At 45.7% G+C, this 21,954-nt stretch overlaps 1 protein-coding gene across 4 annotated transcripts in view; it reads right to left on the bottom strand.

Annotated features, from left to right (window-relative positions):
* FMNL3 (formin like 3) overlaps positions 1-21,954 on the bottom strand; it is a 111,380-nt gene that overhangs the window by 21,269 nt on the left and 68,157 nt on the right. For 3 of the 4 annotated variants that reach the window (XR_006388183.1, XM_044284535.1, XM_044284536.1), the window contains exons 2-6: positions 20,860-20,943; positions 19,007-19,087; positions 18,081-18,157; positions 662-745; positions 158-310 (exon numbers count right to left, since the gene is read on the bottom strand). Coding sequence is in view for 3 of the 4 variants with exons in the window: in XM_044284535.1 (XP_044140470.1) it covers positions 158-310; positions 662-745; positions 18,081-18,157; positions 19,007-19,087; positions 20,860-20,943 (479 nt within the window). In the remaining variant the exon portion in view is untranslated. The remainder of the gene's footprint in view (positions 1-157; positions 311-661; positions 746-18,080; positions 18,158-19,006; positions 19,088-20,859; positions 20,944-21,954) is intronic. The other variant, XM_044284537.1, reaches the window with a different exon arrangement.

Here is a 21,954-nt window from a genome sequence, read left to right as displayed (position 1 = left end):
AAGGATGTGGAATGGACAAAGACCCTTTTTATTTCCAGGTGCTACGTGCTCACATGTTCATGAATGGATCAGATATGGAGGGGGGGGGGGGGGGTCACAAACACGGCATATTGACAGGCTAGTTGCAGGGACAAGGAGCTGGCACACAAATACATACCGGAGCACAGACTGGCGGGCAGAGCGAGCGAGGCCGTTGGTGAAAGGGGCAGGGAGGGCGTTGGGATTCTGCAGATCCTCGATGGATCTGCTCCACGATTTTGACTTTTCAACCAAGCCATCCTCCCCGTTTTCCAGGCCATCAAAATCAAACCTACATCAAAAAGGGATACAGAAGAAGCTTGAGCGGCCGGGGAGCACAGACGGGACTGGATAAAGCAAAGCTACAAAGCAGCAGAATGGTTTCCAGACTGAAAATGTGCAATGGCTGGAGCAGCTGGGACCAAAAACATAGACAACTGCAAACTCCAGATGGAAGGCGGTGCAGGGTGGGAACGGTTATTGGGAACACATGCTTCTACTTCAGCACTGGGAGACAGAACTGTACAATGGATCATCATCGGTGGTCAAGGGGTAGAGATCGCCTCCTCATTGTGACACCTAAGTCTAAACCCTTCTAACTTCTCCCCCATGAATATCCCTGCAAGGTAAAGTCTATACTTACATAACCGCACACTGGGCAAACGAGAGATACTCCACCAGCACATCCAGGCCCTTGTTGTCATTGTTCAAAAATTCTCGAACCCATCTGCAAAGGAAATCATGAGCCTGTGTCATAAAAGAGAATATGCATACCCAATTGTATTAGGCTTTGGTCAGAAAGGCTTCTATACGGTCACATTAAGGCTTCATGCACACGGCCGAATGTATTTTGCTTTTCTGCAAAATAGAGACACTGTCCGTGTTGCATCCGCATTTTGCGGCCAAGTATATGACATGCCCTATCCTTTTGCGAAATGGGCATACGGATGCAGAAAGCACACAGATCATGACTGGGCTTTCCATATCCGTATGTATGTTCCGCAAAAATAACAGAATAGCTCTGAAGCCAAATGCAGGCGTCAATAAAAAATACATGCAAATTACTGCTGTAAAATAGTATTATTATTATTTATTATTATTAAAGCGCCATTCATTCCATAGCGCTGCACATATGATAAGGGGTGCACATACATAATACAGGCAATTGCACTAAGCATGAACAAGACGAGCTACAGGAGAGAGGGCCCTGCCCGTGAGGCTTACAATCTACATGGTACGGGAGAAGGATAAGTCTATACACCGTACACACAGATCACGCCGTATTACTCACATCTGCAGGTTACTTTTCAACTGCAGACACTCAACTTAGTCCCTCTATGAACGGATTGTATAGCCGCATAAAAGCTACATAAAAGGGTCTCTTACAGGGCTCGTAATACAATAAGGTTCAGTGTTTGACACCTCGGGTAGGACAACCCCCAGTCTGTGCACGGACGGGGGTGATAGTACATGAGGGCCTCAGCTATGCCAGGAACGAAAATAAACAGACGTGAGCGCTTCTTGCCTTGTGTTTTGTCTGGGAGGCTCCATAATTACCCGGCAGCTCCAGTCACAGGATTAGTCAGCAGTTCAATAGCATAACATAATGATACCAGTATGCTTAAAGGGGTCATCCAGGACTAGAAAAACATGTCTGCTTTACTACAAAACAGCCCCACAGTCCATGAGTTGTGCCCGATGCTGAATCTCAGCTCCAATAAAGTGAATGGGGCTGAGATGTAATACCGCACACAACCTGGAGGTAGGAGTGGGGCTGTGTTTCCCCCCAGTTCTGGTCACCGTTCTGTCAATGTAGTGACACAAGAAGATTTCTAGACTTTCCAACAATTTGTCAGAATAACGGCTCTGCTGGGTTTATGGATAAATTACTATACGGGAAGTCTTCAAAGAGGTTAGACCAGGAAAATGATTCTTCACCTAACCATGGGATTGTGGATAACGTATTGTAAGGAGTCCGACTGCTGGGATTTCCCTGAGAATGAGGGGTCTCTGAGTCCCCTCTCTGAAGGGAGCAGTAGTGTGCACGTCAGTCCACCGATGCATTCATTTTTATGGGTCAGACGGAGCGCCATCTACTTGAGCCCTTTAAAAATAAATGGGGCGGTGGATGGACATGCACACTACTGCTCCATTAAGAAAAGAGATTCAGAGACCCCTCGTTCTCAGGATCACGGAGGGTCACCAGCAGACCCCCCAGAATCCATCCTTCATCACCTATCCTGTGATAATTTTAATAACTTACCAGCAGAGGAAAACTGGAAAATGTCCATTTTATGGGAGAATTCTTGGGACACATATAGAGAATATGACTTCTAGATGGGTTTAAAGGGCATCTGTCAGCAGATTTGTACCTACGACACTGGCTGACCTGTTACATGTCCACTTGGCAGCTGATGACATCTGTGTTGGTCCCATGTTCATATGTGCCCGCATTGCTGAGAAAAATTATGTTTTATTATATGCAAATGAGCCTCTAGGAGCAACGGGGGTTTTACCATTACACCTAGAGGCTCTGCTCTCTCTGCAACTGCTGCTCCCTCTGTACTTTGATTGACAGGGCCAGGCGTGATGATGTTTACACTGCCTGGCCCTGTCAATCAAAGTGGAGAGGGCGCAGCAGTTGCAGAGAGAACAGAGCCTCTAGATGTAATGGTAACGCCCCCGTTGCTCCTCAAGGCTCATTTGCATATGTGCATGCATTTTCTCAGCAATGCAGGCACATATGAACATGGGACCAACACAGATGCCTTCAGCTGCCAAGCGCACATGTAACAGGTCAGCCAGTTTCATAGGTATAAATCTACTGACAGATGCCTTTTAAAAGACTGGTACTAATTTATTCATAAACCCAGCTGATGTGCATGAGAACAAAAACAAGAACACAAAGTAAACCAAGTGAAGAACCTACGAGCACCACAACATCTGACATAATTAGTAAAGTTAAGTACACAAAGAATGAGATTCTACAAAAGGAAAAGTCATGAGGGTGAAAAGTAAGTGTAGGTTAAAGGAAACTCGGAGGCAGGAGGAAGGTGTTCACACCTTGTTCACCTTCTGACAAGTCACTATGGGGGCTGCGGTGGGGAATGTACGCAGTAAATTTGTGACAAGGATTGACATATTAGTCATCTGTTGATGTTGGGGTGGATGTCACCTCTGTAGGATGATCCACTGGTTATTTTATACAAAAGGACAGTTTCACACGAGTGTATTCGACTCCAACTGACGGCTGCATCTCCTGGACTGAACCAAAGTCATAGGATCATGGTGACTTACGATGCTGTGAGTTCCTTGCCTGGAGGTCTACGGTACTGATATAATACTGTGAGTACAGTGCAGTAGAAGCAGGTAATGCACCTAGCATTTGCTTCCCAAACCAAAAATGCTCATGTGAAACTGGCCAAATCCCTATTCATGAGATTTCAATAATAATGTCAAAAATGCATTTTAGTAAGAAAACCATAGAGCAAACTAGAACAATGAGGTTAGGTTCAGGTTTTAAAAAAAATGTACATCAGTCGCCAAAGAAAAACGCCACCAGATGGGAACATAACTGTGGTCATGGCAGGGAGGATAAATGGTTAAGTGCAGAGGGAACATAGGAACATGGCGGATGGAGTGTATACAGGCTTGTGGGTACGGGAAAGGAGCCAGTAATGATCAAAGTCGGGGGAGAAAGGGATCAGGCATGTTGACTTTTAATGCCCAATCGTTTGGGTTCTTCTGGGACATAGACCACCACCAGAGGTGTCTGGCAGCAGCCTTCACATCTCTCTCCACCGAGCATGTAGGTGTATGGGGGAGTCAGAAGAGATAGCTGCTGGATGTACAAGTGTTTGGCCAACAACTATTGAAGGAGTATGGGCACCTTTTTATTCACAGGTCAATAGGCAGATTCTGCAGTATCAAAAATCATCATTTAAATAGAAGATTAAACCAAATAAAACATTTCATTTAGTCATAAATCAGCTGAGAACTTTTTCCAAGCAGCAGCTCTCGCTGTAGACGGCTCCTTGACTTTAATAACCGGTGTCGCTGAAGATTTCCATCACGTGTCTATGGCCAGCCCACCACCATTTTTGCACAGATATGCATATATACCATACTTCCTAACAGTCCCTCTTTGCTCCTTAACTGTCCTTTTTTTTTTTACTTTGGAAATAGATATACATAAATACACTTATGATATTGCTCCATAACTAGTTCCTAAATATATATATTGGACCCCAACTAATATATATAATTTCATCATTTGGTGTTGTTTGAATAGAATCTGTCACCACTATATTCACTGTTAAAGGGGAATTCTACTTATATAAAGTTATCCCCTATCCACAGGAAAGGTGTTAACTCTTAGATCAGTGGGGGTCCTGCCGCTATGACACACAGTGATCGGGAGAATGGGGGTTCCATACACTGTGAAGCGCCCCCCCCCCCAAATAAACGGAGCATGCACACTGCCACGCCATTCATTCCTATGGGACTTCCAGAGCTAGCCTAGTACAGCGCTCAGCTATCCCTGGAACTTCTGTAGAAATGAATGGCGCGGATGCGTGCAGGTCTGCCTGGCCCGTTGCTCCTAGAGGCTCATTTGCATATATTAAAACATACTTTTTCTCAGAAATTCGGGCACATATGAAAATGGGACCAACACAGATGCCTTCAGCTGCCAAGTGACATGTAACAGGTCAGACAGTTCCATAGGTACAAATCTGCTGACAGATGCCCTTTAAACATGTCTATATTCAGATTATTTTTATTACTGTGTCCTTTTTATTGTGTTTAAAAAATGATTTTATAGATATGTAAATGAGCCTGGTAAGGAGCCCAAGGGGCTGTACTAACCTTCTTGGTGCCCATCCACGCCCCCCTGTGAAGGAGTCCAGCACCGACCGGGGCCTCCGAATCTCGTCCTTTCTTCACAGTTAGATTGCCAAAATCTCACGATGTGCAAGCTCGCGCATGCGCAGTTTCTTCCCTGAGGCTAATGCCAGCACAGGGAAGGAACACTATACCGGCACTGCACATGCGCGAGCTCGCACATCGCGAGATTACGGTAATCTAACTGTGAAGAAAGGAGGAGATTCAGAGGACGCAGGCGGTGCTCCTTCACAGGGGGGCGTGGATGGGCACCAGGAAGGTTAGTACAGCCCTTACCAGGCTCATTTACATATCTATAAAATCATTTTTTAAACACAATAAAAAGGACACAGCTTTATGGGACAGGTATATTGCAGACATGCTAGCGGCGATCTAGCCATGCATGCCCGCAGCTCTATAGGCTAAAACGAGGCGACAGAATCTCTTCAAGCATGTGGATATGCAAGATAAAATACAGCTCTGGAAAAAATTAAGAGACCACTCCAATTCTTTTCTTAAACCAGCATCTCCACGTGTATGGCAGCCATTCCATTCCCATGTTTGTTGAGTTCCATTATAGGCACACCTCATTCCACTTACTGAGGTGCCGATTAGGTAATCACCTACACCAAATCTTGTTTAACGAGCAATAGTATAAAAACCACTCCAGTTGCCATCACTATTCTCTTGTTATAGAACCAGCTGGATGGCAAAAGCAGTGCTAGTAGTACCCAAAAGTGTGATCAAGACATGACTACAGACCATGCCAAAAGAGTTGAAAAGAAAAGTTCTGAGTGAGGAGAAGGAGGGTTTAATTCTAGCTTCACTTGCAGAGGGATACAGCGAGCGTCAGGTTGCTTTCATCCTTAAAATTTCAAAGACAGCTGCTCAGAAGAACAAAGTCAAGCACTACAGCCTGGCCGAAGGCGGAAACGGCTCTATTCTGACCGTGATGACCGCCACCTCATTCAAATCTCACTTAGGCTACTTTCACATCTGCGTTTTTCCTTTCTGGTATTGAGATCTGGCAGAGGATCTCAATACTGGAGGTAAACGCTTCCGTTTTGTCTCCATTAATTGTCAATGGCGACAAAACTGAAGTGAACGGAATGCACTCTGTTCCATTTGGTTGCGTTGCCATACCGGACAGAAAACCGCTGCAAGCAGCGTTTTGCTGTTTGGCATGGGATGCAGAGAGTAACAGAGTACATTTTGGAGCATTCCTTTCATTTCAGTTTTGTCGCCCTTGACAATGAATGGGGACAAAACGGAAGCAGTTTCCTCCGGTATTGAGATGTCACGTGACCATCAGACTTTCCAAATAACACAGCATCTTATGTGTGGACAGGAAGCCAGTTTCCTATGGGAGCCTCAATGTCAGTCTCATAGGAATGAATAGAGAAGTAACTGACTTCCTGTTCTGTGTCACTTGGAGAGCAGAATGTTGCCCACAAGAAACAGCAGAGGATCAGAAGGGAGGTTATAACTCACTAATACATTCTCTGGTAAGAGGTTTACCTTCACTAGGGATTACATCATGTATCTTTCTAACAGGTCAGAGAATAACCATGGGATGACATCAAGTGACCTACGAAAAGAATGGCAAGCGGGAGCTGGGGCAAAATGCATGGCGAGGACAGTTCAAAACAGGCTACTAGAGGCAGGGCTGAAGTCGAAGCTAGAAAAAAAGCCCTTCATCAATGAGAAAGAAAGAAGAACCAGGCTAAAGTTTACAAAAGCAGAAACAAATGAAAAGAGAGCTCATATTACCAAAAAATATATAAATTTTATTATCATATATTTAAAATAACAAAAAGAGATAAATAAATGCATGGGATGCCGTGAAACAAGGTGATGAGGGCGGAGAAAAAGCAGAGCGCCACCCTGGGAAGAAAGGTACACACGGAATAAACATAAAAAGATCAAAGTACAATCATGTCTAACATGGGAAAGAAGAATCCTGGGTACAGTGCCCAACCCATGGAAAGAATATGTGAATAGTAAAATACAATATTAGGTAGAGCAAGGTCAGCTCCTGCATCCCCACTGGATAAAGTTGCAGAAGTAAGTAGCATGAGGGACAAAGTGTGAGTAGACACAAATGACCACAAGACCAGCGGGGGGCAGGGTGAACCAGAGCTCACCTGAGAAGACCGTGTGCAAGAAGACCCAGGGTGGCGCTACCCCAACGCGCGTTTCGGCGTACCTTCGTCAGGGGGTCAAAGTTTACAAAAATACAATTAAAATTTAAATTAGAAATGAAAATTAATATGTAAAAAAAAAATATATATATATATATATATAAGCATATAAAAAAGAGACGGATCCATGAGTATAAATGGACGAATCAATAGGTAAAGTAATTTTGTTGGGTTAAAACAAAGACGAGAAAATAGTATAAGCATAAGCATAAGTATAAGCATAAGTATAAGCTTGCATATAGAGCGTGTAAAATGATATAAAAATAAGGAATAAATGAATAGTACATTCCGCTATTCGAGCTGAACAACCCACAGCGAGAAAAGAAGACCCCCCACAGGACCCAGGCTTGGATATCACTCTACACACTGAACTCAAACCAAAATCCACTTTCAATCCCATTTACCATAGAGGCAACCACATAAATACATTCTTTTCCCTCGTTTCCAAAGAAGTCAGAACCATCAACAAAAACACCAACACCAAACCGAACCTCACTAAGAAAGAAAAAGACGCTCTGAAAGAACTAAGCACTAACGACAACATCATAATAAGGAGTGCGGACAAAGGAGGCGGGATTGTACTGCAAAAGAAATCTGACTACATCAAAGAAGCACACAGGATCCTGGAAGACACCTCTTACTACAAACCCCTCACCTTTAACCCTCTCACCGAGGAGACAAAGGAACTCGGAATACTACTAAAACAAGCTGAAGACAACCACATACTAAACAAAAAAGAAAGGGAATTCATCACCATTGATCACCCAACCACAGCAACATTTTACCATTTACCAAAGGTGCACAAAAACATCAAAAACCCACCAGGAAGACCCATCATATCAGGAATCAACTCCCTGACCAGTAACCTCTCACACTACGTCGACCTTTTCTTACAGAAGCATGTCACTAATCTCCGTTCTCACCTTAGAGATTCCGCCCAACTCATTTCCCTACTAAAGGATATCAAATGGAACCCTTCGTACTGCTGGATGACACTAGACGTAGCATCCTTATATTCAAACATTCCACACGAAGCAGGTATCACAACATCTCAACATTACCTGGATACGGATACTCAACTCTCCTCAGAACATAAGACATTTGTCACAGATGCCATCCGTTTCATCCTAACCCACAATGTGTTCAACTTCGAAAACTGTCTGTACAAACAGCAGAAAGGGACCGCCATGGGGACGCGTTTCGCGCCGAGTTACGCTAACCTCTACATGGGACGTTTTGAAGAACAACTAATCTACAATAACCACAACTGGAACGACATGATCATCTTCTACAAACGATACATCGACGACCTCATCATAATCTGGGGAGGAAGCATTAAAGAGGCAGAGGCATTCATTACATACCTCAACACCAACACCTGGAACCTCACTTTCACAGCCAATATCTCAACCACTTCAATTGAATACCTGGACCTACTCTTATTTCCCTGCAATGAAAACATACAAACCAAAACCTTTTTCAAAAAAGTAGACGGAAACAACTATCTGGACTTTAGGAGCGCGCACTACAGAAAATGGAAGAACAACATTCCATACAGCCAATTTAAACGCATAAGGAGGAACTGTTCTACCAAAGAGGACTTCATCACCCAAAGTACAATCCTACAGAACAGATTTAAGAATAAAGGATACCCGAGTAAGATCGTGGAGAACGCCTTCTCCCGGGCAAACAACCTAAGCCAAGAGGAATGCCTGACAATCAAAACCAAACCTAAAAAAGAAACAGAAACTACAAATCCATACAAAACATCACTGATCACCACCTACAACACTAACCACGAAACTTTAAGGAAGATCCTGATGAAACACTGGCACATTTTAACGAATGATCCATACCTCAAACCCAACATACCACAGAAACCACAAATCACATTCCGAAAAGCAAAGTCACTAAAAAACATCCTGGCCCCAAGCAAACTGAAAAAGAAAAAAACAGCCTCATCGAGTACTATCAGCGGGACCCCTGCCCCTGTTGGCAGCTTCAGATGTGGCCATACCCGATGTAAATGCTGTACCAACATTTCCAACAAAACACAGACCTTTAGGAGCAAAACCACTGGCGAAGACTTCAAAATAAAGAATTTCATCAACTGTGCAACATCATACGTGATCTACCTATTGGAGTGCGATTGCGGCTTACAGTACGTTGGCAGGACAATCCAGGCCCTAAGGGAACGCATCAACAAACATAGATCCAACATCACCAAGGGATACCTAAAACATAGCGTCTCCAGACACTTCCTGGCTACTCACAACCAGGACCCCTCCCAACTATCTATCACCCCCATAGAACACATCGAGGCCCATTGCCCAGACAGATACAGGACCCTCCAAAGACGTGAAATGTTTTGGATATTTAAGCTCCACACACTTGAACCCAATGGACTAAACGAGAGCATGGAAAACCAGTGTTTCTAGCACCTGCGCTGTCACGTTCCACCCCGCAATTCCCCCCCCTCACCTCCAGTTCCACACTCTCCCACCCCTGCACCACACACCAGGACACTCGGTCTGACCCCAGGACCCATCACCCATCCCGCTGACACCCGGCCTCACATCCCATCTCCTTCCCAGCTACACACCCCATCCGGACCTCCGGTCCACTCTGCACACCACCGGTCCACATCCCCATCCCAATTCCAGTCACCCCCACAACTCCAGACCACACACCAATACACCCACCTCACCACACATTTCATCCACATCAACACCCCTACACCTCCCCTTCACACCCCACACACCCCCACTTTCCCCTCCACATCCCACATAACCTACCACCACCCCCAATCATCCTCCTCACAAAAGTTTTTCCCCCCCCCACCACTCCAGAACCCCCAAAACCGAGCCAGTCCCCCCCTCATCCTCCCACATCAGTCCCCCTTCATTGGTCAACCCACACCATTCATCCACCCTCCGTCTCACATTGCAACAGCAGTCACCACTGCATCCACCGACCACTCAGCATCACCAGCCATAGGACCGCCCCCCATCACGCCGCCCTCTGGCCACCCAGTCTTATCATCTCCCATCCCGTTTCCCCCCTCCAGCAGTAACAACACACCCCAACATCGGCATCCACCAGCCCCTCACAAGGCAGGCTCAACACCCTTCCTCACTCCGGACTACCCGACCGCGTCCCCAGCAACATGCCCCGCCCATGTCCTCCACGCCCGCCCCCACCATCAGCTAACATGTATCTTCACCACACCCCGTCCAGCCCGCTGCTGCACCGCAACGCCGCCCCGCCCACCACCACCACACACACCCAGGTCCGGCTCCCCATCACGCCCACTGCCACGCCTCCGCCTGCATCGCTACAGCCAGCCTCCTCCTCCACCACCAGGAACCACCGCCCACCCTCACTCCGTTCCACACCGGCTCCCCACCATGCCCGCCCCCTCTCCACCCACCGCACTCAGCCCCGCCCCCCGCTCCAGTGCACACAGTCACAGCCATCACCACCCACCCCCTCACCACACACGCCCCGGCCACGCCCCCGTCACCGCCCCCATAACCCCTGGATAGAGCGCGCTTCTGCACACCACTGGCCACACGTGCAGAAGCATAGTGCAGAAGCGCCATCACTGGAGGACACTCACCGGCCGCATCCAAAAGGTAACCACCGCTATCCCCCACATCCCACACACGCCATTGTTCACTGCCCACCACAAATCCACACCAAGTCCGGACCCAAGCCCCACATTATTCACAGCTACTCCCCCCATGCCTGCCACTCATCCACGTCCCCCAGCATACTATTCCCCCCAGAAACATCCAACAAACTACACAGCCCAACCAGCAGACCACCTTCCCCCATTAACCCCTTACTGCACAGGTACCCCCTGCTCATCCTGCCCCCTCCATCCCTTCACATAACGCCACTGCCACCCAGCCACCACCACTATCCCCCACATCCCATGCACACCATCACTGCCCATCGATCACTACCCAGTGCCTATCGCATCCTGCATCAAACCCGGATCCCTGCCTTACATCACTCACAGTCACTCTCCCCACACCTGCCACCCACCCACGTCCCCCAGCAACCAAATAATAATAAAAACCACCACAACCCGAACAATCAATACCAACCATGCTACATAACCAAACCAGCAGATTCACATATCCTCACATTCTCTCATTAACCCCTCACTCACCCTGTCCCTCCCATCTCCACATCCAAACGCCACCCCACTAAACATAACTTTATCACCCACCACAGCAGTGCGGACCGCAACATAAAACCCCCCCCCAAATAAGGGATCTCCAACGAGAGTGACCTCCAATTAGCCTACGGTGACAAGGATACAGGTAATTATATTACATTATAATACAACTTATGACCCACACACAGCATCCCATACATGACACACTCACTCAGCAACACATTTGTCTTTTGGAAGAAAAAAAGAGAAAAAAAGAAAACAACTCTTTTTCCACACATTGATCAGTCGAAATTCAGACCATACAACCAAACAGAATCACCCAGCACCAGATACACATACAACCGCTCACATCTGTAGAAATTAATATCCGTCTGCATTATGTACTATTCATTTATTCCTTATTTTTATATCATTTTACACGCTCTATATGCAAGCTTATACTTATGCTTATGCTTATACTATTTTCTCGTCTTTGTTTTAACCCAACAAAATTACTTTACCTATTGATTCGTCCATTTATACTCATGGATCCGTCTCTTTTTTATATGCTTATATATATATATATATATTTTTTTTACATATTAATTTTCATTTCTAATTTAAATTTTAATTGTATTTTTATACATATTACATCATCAAATTTTGTGTTGATCCTTTTAGACCTGATAAAGGGGTCTGCGTACCCCGAAACGCGTCGTCTTTGCTAATCAAAAAATAAAAAATATTTCGTATCCTCAACTGGGTTGTGAATTGCGCCTTGTGTCCATCCGCTCACTGCATGAACCCAGTGCAGACGAGCAACCTCCCCATACACCACAATTCGCACCAAAGTGGCGGCTTGGCTCCCGCCCATGGTCAACTTGGACGTCAATCGGCTGCACCAACCCACAACACCCCACGTTTTTACCACCACCAGAACTGTACTACCAAAAAGTACAAACTAACCAAGGTGAGTAGCAACCACTCACCCTGGCTAAGAACAAGTAACAACATCTCTTGTCAACCACCACCTATGAGCGCCTTCTCCCCTTTTCTCTTTTGCCATTTAACCAAAGTTTACAAAAGACCATAAAGATTGGACTGTAGAGGACTGGAGTGAGGTTATCTTCTCTGACGAGTCCAATGTTTTTGGGCTTTGCCCAACACAGGTTGTATAATGGTTAGAAGGAGACCTGGAGAGGCCTACAAGCCACAGTGTCTCGAACCACTGTGAAATATAGTTTGGGATCGGTGATGATGTGGGGGTGTTTTGGCAAGACTTGAATCGGGCAGATTTGTCTTTGTGAAGGACACATGAATCAAGCCACATATAAAGTTATCCTGGAAGAAAACCTGCTTTCTTCTGCTCTGACAATGTTCCCCAACTCTGATGACGTTTTTTTTTTTTTAGCAGGACAATGCCCCATGTCACACAGCCAGGTCAATCAAGGTGTAGATGAAGGACCACCAGATCAAGACCCTGTCATAGCCAACCTAATCTCCAGCCCTGAATCCCATGGAAAACCTCTGGAACGTGATCAAGGGGAAGACACTAGGGACACACTAGTCATCAAACAAAGCCGAGCTGCTTGAATTTCTGAGCCAGGAGTGGCATAAAGTCACCCAAAAGCAATGTGAAAGCATGCCAAGACGTATGAAAGCGGTGATTAAAAATCAGAGTTATTCCACTAAATAGTGATTTCTGGACTCCAACAAAGATGAAATATTAGTGCTCTGTTGAACTAATGCTCTAAAATACAATATTTATATATGGATTTTGGGGGAAAATTATAGTAGTACAGTAGTTTATAGAATAAAACAAATAAATCAAAACAGCTCATTTCAGGCAAACACAAACCCATGACAATTTTGCAGTGGTCTCCTTATTTTTTCCAATGTTGTATATCTTCCCTCTTAGGAAGTATAAATATATATCTCTCTCTTTTAAAAGTTGATATTATCGGATTAGTGTCATAAATGACGTCACACTTTTGCCCTGATTATAAAAAATAATTGGCAAGACCTAGTTTTCTGCTGTACTCCAGCACTAGGGCTCCGGTGACCTCCTGATGGATGACACTTTTAAACAAGGAAGGCCACAGCAGCGTCTCACCAATATTCTTCTTTATTAGAACAACACCTGAGGTGTTGTTCTAATAAAGAAGAATATTGGTGAGACGCTGCTGTGGCCTTCCATTTTTCTCTACATGCCCTTGGACCGCGTTGGATCCGCGATCCCCTGCCCAGCTGCTGCGTGGCCACCATTTTCGCTCTTCATAAGCCGTTTGTGTGCTGCGCCTGAACAAACCTATCCTCTCCACTTTTAAACAAGGAAGACCAAGTAATGCCAAACATGACTCATACACTTCCCGTTCATACTTTATACAATACTTATCACGTACATGCACACCGTACAGTCTATATGCACTATGATCATATTAATATTGTCTGTAACTACTACGGCTGCCTTATTTCATGCTCCTTAGAAGCTGCAGCATCTCCGTCGTGGACACAGGCTCTGGCCCATGACTCAGTCTGACACTGGAGATGTGTAGCGACTTTTTCCTCTCTCCAGCCAGCAGCCCGCCTATTTCCTGTCTGCTGCGTCTACCGTCCCCCCACCAACTCCTGCACATTTCCTGTCTGACTACATGCTCTATTTCTGGGGTTGCTTACAGCTGACGTAGGCCTGAATCCCACCTAAATGATGCCAAGAAGCATTCTTTTTTTTTTCTCCTCCAAATTTGCTTCTGCATGTGTTCAGGTTATTTTATTCCCACAGGCTACTGGTCCGCCATGCTGGTGAATTTCCAACCTTGAAAGACTGCGGCCAAAAATCTGCTATGTAATCCATCTTTTACAGGCTGCACTACAGAAAAGCACAATACATTAGCGAGCTGGAATATTCTTGACTTAGGGCTCGTTCACACGAACGTGTGAAGCCCGTGCTGTGAACCGCAAATTGCGGTCCACAATGCATGGACACCGTCCGTGGGGCAGGAGCATGGGGATTGCAGACCCATTTACTTGAATTGGTCCGCGATCCTTCTATACCGCAAAAAGATAGAACTTGCTCAATCTTTTTGCGGTGCGGAAGCACGGAACAGAACCCCAGAAAGCACTCCGTAGTGCTTCGTTCCGCATCTCCGGATTTGTGGACCCACTGAAATGAATGGGTGCGCATCCGTGATGCGGAATGGCCACAGAACTGTACCCGTGTTTTGCGGATCCACAATACGGCAACGGACATCACACGTTCGTGTAAACGATCCCTTATACATTAACCCTTATATACGGTATATCTTCAACTGCTGCAGAACTGCTTCAAAGGAGACCGCTTCCTGTGATTACTGGCTGAATAATATGAACCACTCCAAAATGAGGTTCTGCATCAGCAGAGGTGCGTAATAAGGCTACTTTCACAGGTCATGTGGGGTCATGAAATGTGGTCCACGTGACGGCGAAATTTCCTAGACTGTCTGCCGTTCATGTGAGCCGAACTCACAGCATCATAGTGATCTATCATGCTGAGAGTTCAGGTCACATGAGCCGTGGTTGTTCTGGGAAATGCTGATGTCACATGGACTGAAAGGAGCCTTAGGCTCTGTTCACATTTCCATTGAGAGCCTCCAGCACGGGATTCTGTCCTATTGAACGGGAAGCATAGCGTAGCAGACAGCATCATAGTGTTCCCGTCTAATTGACAGGCACTGGGACGGAACCCAGGGGACCCCAATATAAGTCAATGGGATGCGTCGGGCGCCTCGTGTCTGCAATATGACAGATGCAGTGCTCCTCTGATGGAACAGAAACACGTATAACACACATACAATCCATCCACAATCAATGTGCACGGACGCCCTAATGCAGGCATGGCCAACCTGTGGCTCTCCAGCTGTTGTAAAACTACAATTCCCACCATGCCCTGCTGTAGGCTGATAGCTGTTGGCAGTCGGGCATGCTGGGAGTTGTAGTTTTGCAACATCTGGAGAGCCTCATGTTGGTCATGCCTGCCCTAATGGATGCATATAGCACTGGCAATAGGACAGGCCTGGAACAGTGTCCCATGGAAGAACAGATACGATATGCAGGAAGTGTTCCTGTCATTCTGTTTCCTTCCCAGTTGGCCCCTCTCGGTCTGCTGTGCCAAGACCCTTCAGAGAACCTCCTGTAAGTCTACATACACCTGAATCTTGTGGTCTTCTCCTATATATTGTGCAGCGTTTTTAGACAAACTTAGGTTTCAGGAGTGTGAAGGTTTTGAACAAAAATGTAACAAAATTGGTGGTACACACAGTAACGGGCCCTGCCCCTAGATAATGGCAGCCCTGTGCCCGTATACTATTATCTAGTGCAAAAGATCCATTTGTCCCCGTAAACACAGTGGGGGCAGATTTACAATCCTGTGCAGTATTCAGACCAGACAGATTTATCACACCGGCTGATGCTGGCACATCTTTAGTTTACTCTGAAATATAGTTTTGGCACATTTATGTGATGCCCCCGTCCAATGAAGCTGTACCCCTTTCCGCTAAACCATGTCCCTTGTCGGTAGAGAAGGAAAAAGTGTCTAAAACTAAACAGTTAATAAAGGTGGCGTAAGGCACACAGGACGTTTTTTTTTGCGCATTTCAATAGTAAAACTGCCCTAAAAAACCCTTTCACAAGCAGCTGAAAAAAATCTGTACAGATTAAAAAGGCATGCTACAGATTTCCAGATCCACAGTATGCCATGTCTGCCCAAATCTGCCACGGATTTCACAGACGTTGCGCAAAAGGTAAAGGGTATGGCAAAATGTGCATCAAAATCTGTGTGTTACAACTTTCAGGCAATCTGCGAGTCAGTATGATTTTAGATGAAACATGGAAGAGAGGTATCATTATTTCGGTACATTTACACAGGACGTAATTTCTGGTGGCAAAATCCGCATCATGCTGATTTGTCATGGATTTTACCTTCTGCCTTGCAAAGGGTGAAATCCGTGGTCGAATTCTGCAGCATAAATTGACAATTGTCCACAACACAGGACAAAATAGATTGCAGAATACGGTACATGCTGCAACGTATGAATGCCAGTGATTAAATCTCATCCACATTGCTGGTAGTGTAAAATGCTGCAGCCTTTGAGTCTTGGGTGGACAAACCCTTTATATTCTCCTGTTCAAGGACAACTGTATAGCTTCTCTCTCACTTAAAAGGCATTTAAGAATATGTAGATGCCATAAACCAGGGATGGTCAACTTGTGGCTCTCCAGCTTCTGAAGAACTACAACTCCCAGCATGCCCAGACTGCCTACAGTAGGGCGTGGTGGGAATTGTAGTTTTACAACAGCTGGAGAGCCGCAGGTTGGCGATCCCAGCCATAACGTGTGGACTAGTGGAATTAGCACGTAACATGACCGGAACAGAAGATTTCACTTGGACCTGGTCAAGAGGTCCAGGTTTGCCACCGTGTTTCTCTGCTTTACAGAATTGAAGCAAATTTGAGAATCCCATCGGATTGTCAACCCTACAGGACAATAACATCTCCATTGGCTTCACTCGCAACTACTTACAAGAGACAGACAGAGACTTAAAGGGGTTGAATGGCCTAGGAGCAGGCTTAAAGGGATTATCTCACTTCAGCAAGTGGCATTTATTATGTAGAGAAGGTGCATACAAGGCAGTTACTAATGTATTGTTATTATCCATAATGTTTCCTTTGCGGGCTAGACTCATTTTTCCATCACATTATACACTTCTCGCGTCCATGGTTACGACTACCCTGCAATCCAGCATCGGTGGCTGTGCCAGCGCCTGCACACTATGGAAAAAAGCACTGGCTTCTCTGGTGGCAAGGAGCATAGGAGCACACATAGACCAGCGCTTTTTCCTATAGTGTGCAAGCGCGGCCACCGTTGCTGGATTGAAGGGTAGTCGTAGCCATGGAAACAAGTAGTGTATAATGTGATGGAAATTTGAGTCTAGCCAGAAAAGGAAGCAATATGGACAATCACAATACATTAGTATTGTGGCTTGTATAAACTTTCTCTACATGATAAATGCCATTTGCTGAAGTGAGAGAACCCCTTTAACCTCTTCCAATAACGTGCAACAAAAATAATGCACCGACCTGTCTACAGTGCTGCTGTTCCAAAGCTGCAGCTCCATTCCCGTCTGGACCAGAAGTGGCTTGCCTCCATGACCCCTGCAGCTAAAAAAAAATCGCTGGCCACCGCTGTCACCGTTCAAACAATGTGACCACTGAGGTGATCTGCTCACTCGGACAACCCCTTTAATGGGCCTCTCTACCCCTTAAAATACTGCTCAGTAGGGCAACCCTGGCACTTGTGACATAGGAACAGCATTTAGACCATTTAAAGGGGTTGTGTCACCTCAAACATTGGTGGTATATTACTAGATTATGCCGTCAATGTCAGAGAGATTCGGGTTCCAGAGATGGGATCTGCACCCATCTCTAGAACGGAGCTCCCAAAGTGAACAAGAGCACACCGTGCATGTGCGGCCGCCCTACATTCATTTGTATGGGAGTGCCGAAAATAGCTGAGTGCTGGTTCGGCTATTTCCACCAGTTCCATAGAAGTGAACGGAGCGGATGGCCGTGCTTGAGCATGCCACTCGGCTAATTTCCACACTCCCATAGAAATTAATGGAGGGCAGTCGTGCATGCACAGTGCGCTCCTCTTCATTTTGGGTGCACCGTTCTAGAGATGTTTGAGGTGACACAACCCCTTTAAGAATAAAAAATAAAATAAAAATAAAAATAAAAAAAACACACACAGGGACACAGATTGCTGCTGGATGTCGTCCTCACCCTATGTGATTTGTCCTTAGAGATATTTCCAGTTCTCGCAGCACTTTTGTAGACTCTTGGACCCGTCTTCTGAATTTCTGTCATGTGCAAGGGGGGAAAAAAAGTTCTTCAGAAGGTTAACAGTTCAAATTAGAGGATTCCACATCAGAATTAATAGAATACGGATTTGAAAGTCCACATTGGAAATCTGCAACTAATTTGCAACATGTGAATTCACCATAACAGGGACTGAAAATCTAAAATAAAATAACAATTTGTATCTACTCTGGTCAATTCTGAACATTTACGGTATTTTCACACTAGTTCCGTCCTAGGGGCTCAATACCGGAAAATAACTGATCAGGCATATCCCCATGCATTCTGAATGGAGAGCATTCTGTTCAGGATGCATCAGGCAAAAGATAAAACTGTAGCATGCTGCGGTTTTGTCTCCGACGAAAAAAACTGAAAACGTGCCGGAATGCCGGATCCGGCATTTTTCCCCATAGGCATGTATTAGTGCATTCAAAATACTGCAAAGCCGGATCCGTCCTTACGGTCTGCACATGCGCAGACCGGTAAAAATGTGAAAAATATACACAACGGATCCATCTTTCCCATGACAAGCGGAGAGACAGATCCGTTCTTGCAATGCATTTGTGAGACGGATTCGCATCCGTCTCAGTCTCACAAATGCTTTCAGTCACATGCAGATCGGCGGATCTGGTGGGCGGTTCCGACGACGGAACTGCCCACCAGTTCACAGGAGGCGAAATCCAGCACGGCCTTCCATTGAAAACAATTGGAGTTTTCAAAATCCGCTGTGTGAATGGGCCCTTAAAATGACTACACATGGATGTCCATGTTTTTTATTCACCATTACTCCAAACTATCAAAAGAGGAAGAAAAAGCACAAATACAAGCATTATACTGGAATCCATCATTACCTTACGTGTCACTCCTGGGTCCAAGAAAGATTGTAGCTTCTGGATATACGTGTGCGGGGGATTTTTTACTTGAAACCGTTCCTAAATATAAAACGGTAAAAAGATAATAAGAGATAAATAACGCGGAATTACAGGTAACTTTAAAGGGGTATTCACCAGCCTGTCATGGCTGAGAAGGGCATAACCTGAGTAAGCTGGGGGTTAGAGTTACATCTGATCTGACTGCAGATCAACTCTCATACACAGCAGTGAATGGGGGGCTACGCCAACAAGGTTAGACAGAGAGCTACGATTTTTCCCGTAACTACGTAGTTTGCGCACCAACCACTCACTGGTATGAGCGCAGCACACTCGGTCACTTATTCCGATCTCGGCTATAGAAGGCTGAAGTGAAAGTAGCCCTTTAAATATAGGAAAGTTCTGTATGACAAAAGCTCATTGTCTACCCCCGGTTTATTAGGCTCTGTTCATATCTGTCAATGGCGGATCCATCACAGTGTGAATTCTGTTTTTCCATCCCTATGATGGAACAGAGAAGGGAACTGCTAATGTAGCAATATGTTCCCCTCATAGCAGTGATTTGGGGGCTCATCTTGTCTCTCTGAAGGCGAACAATGACAGCGCTGCGGACTGCTCTGGCAGGAGATCTTTCAGAGCACCCCCTGCACCGTTCCATATACCACCTTTCTCCCTCTATTTTTTATTTAGCAGAGGTTCATTTTAGATGTGAACACACTTTTCGGGATTTTTCCCAGAGTGAAATCACTTAAAAAACCACAATGAAACTGCAGTAATAACAGACACGAAACAGAAAGCCGTTTCATGAGAAGATAATCACAAGACGTACAAGTGACTAAAACTACACATCAGCACTTCTTGCTGGAGCCAGGAAGGTGGAACTTCCTATCTTAGGCCTCATGCACACACCGTTGCTCGGCCGCTCCGTGCATTGGGGACAGCAATTTTCAGTACCCAATGCAAGGGCACAAGCCGTGCGGCTGCCAAGGCGGGTTCAGACCTATTAAACTCGTGGTGTGCAGTGCCTTCATTCAAGTGAATAGGTCCGCATATCCTGGGGATAAGCCATCAATATTCTACTCCCAGAAAACCCCTTAAGGATGACAGCCATACATGTATGGTGGAAGTCCAGGGTTTACACATGGCACCCAATCAAAAGCCGAGCTAGCGTCATGGCCGCCGGGTTGCTGCTGTTTAAAACAGAAGACACCTGGAGGTAATGTCCATGATTACCGGTATTGCAAATCATGGACATTTAACCTCTCAGATGCCGTGGTCAGCTTGGATGCCTCCCTCACGCCGAGACTGAGGAAGCCGTTTGGTTGCTGTGGTAGCCTTGGGTCCACTGAAGGATCTGAGGCCTGCCACAGCTATGCTCCTATGGGCTCCATAGGAACATAATGAAACTCCCACAGACTGCCAGGTAGAATGACAATAAATGGTAACTCCTATATATACTTAACACAGGATCTCATTATTAGTAGGCAAAGGGGACAACTCAACTCCTGCTCATTGCGCAGTGACCTTTGCAAATGTCACAGAGCATGCCCACAACGCTCCCACAGAAGTCAACGGTGAGAAGACACGTGGTGAGCATACTCCTCATGAGCCACAGCACGCACGAGCATACAATGCAAGTGTGCCCACGCGGGCAGAAGGGCGGAGAAATGGCTGTGATATACAGCTGCAGCCCTGATCCAACAGTGGAAATTATGGAACGTCTGAAAGCTTGATTGTCACTTACAGATGTCTGAGATGACACAACCACTTTAAGCCCCATTCCACACTGAATATTCAATTTTGCGTCGTCAGTAGATTCAGAAACATGGCCATACCTGGTCACAGATGAGATCCCACTTTTTTTCATTGTCATACTGTCGCAGGAGCCGCGCCTTGTCGGGGGGAAGGTTCATGGAACTCTGGAAGAAACAATCAAGAAAAAGGAACCTGTCAGTCAGATGAAGAACCAGAATTGCACATCTCAGTACAGTTATCAGACATGAACTGGATTTCATTTCCTACTGATGCTCGTATTCTGCTGCCAACGCTCCAGAAGTCTGTATGTAAAATGATGACGTTGGTTTCTTAGTAGATGGCTGTGCCCAACAAGGAGCACGTAAAACCTTTCATGCATTTTAACGCGTCTGTACACTTCTACATGTCACCAGGTTTACAGTTCAAGTGAACCTGTCCTACTGGGAATGCAATACGTTCTAGATCAGGAGGAGCTGAGCAGACTGATATATAGTTTTATGGGAAAAGATTCAGTATAACTTGCATTTTATTCATTTCAATTTCTGCTCGTTCTAGGCTTGGAGTCGGTCCTATCAGTGACTGACAGCCTGCCCTCCTATGACTGTGTATACAGAGATAGCTGTCAGTCACTGATAGGACCACCTACCTGACTTCAAAGTCCAGAAGGAGCAGGAATATAAATGAATGGAATACAAGTTTGCGCATGACTTCAAGGTTTTGGCTACACTGCGATCCTGAAAGGTGTCGCGCCCAAGTATCGCAATGTAATAGGGCAGCCATAGAAATGAAGAGCGTTGCATGTGCAACCAGCACATGTGCCGCCAACGTGACCTCAGAAATCACAAAACATCCAGCAGGTTTGGATTTTTTTGTGATTCTGGGGTCCCAGTCCCGGGAAATATGTGCAAGTTGTGCTGCGACCCCATTTATTTCTATGGCTGCCCTGCTACACTGTGATACCTGTCAGCGACACCCGTCACACAACCAAGATCACTGTCTAATCGAACCCTTACTCTACTGACTTTAATGTAAACCACGTACGGTACGCAACTCAACTGTGTACACAAGCAACAGCTGTGTGTCACGCGGCATGTCGCCTTGTGGCCGTACCCCTACATTAAGGCTACTCTGACACTAGCATTTCTCTTTTCCGGTATTGAGAAAAATGCTTCCTT

Source organism: Bufo gargarizans, chromosome 3, assembly GCF_014858855.1.
Source record: "Bufo gargarizans isolate SCDJY-AF-19 chromosome 3, ASM1485885v1, whole genome shotgun sequence".
Lineage (NCBI taxonomy): Eukaryota > Metazoa > Chordata > Amphibia > Anura > Bufonidae > Bufo > Bufo gargarizans.
Note: the sequence above shows the minus strand (reverse complement) of the source record. Positions and strands in the feature narration are given on the sequence as shown.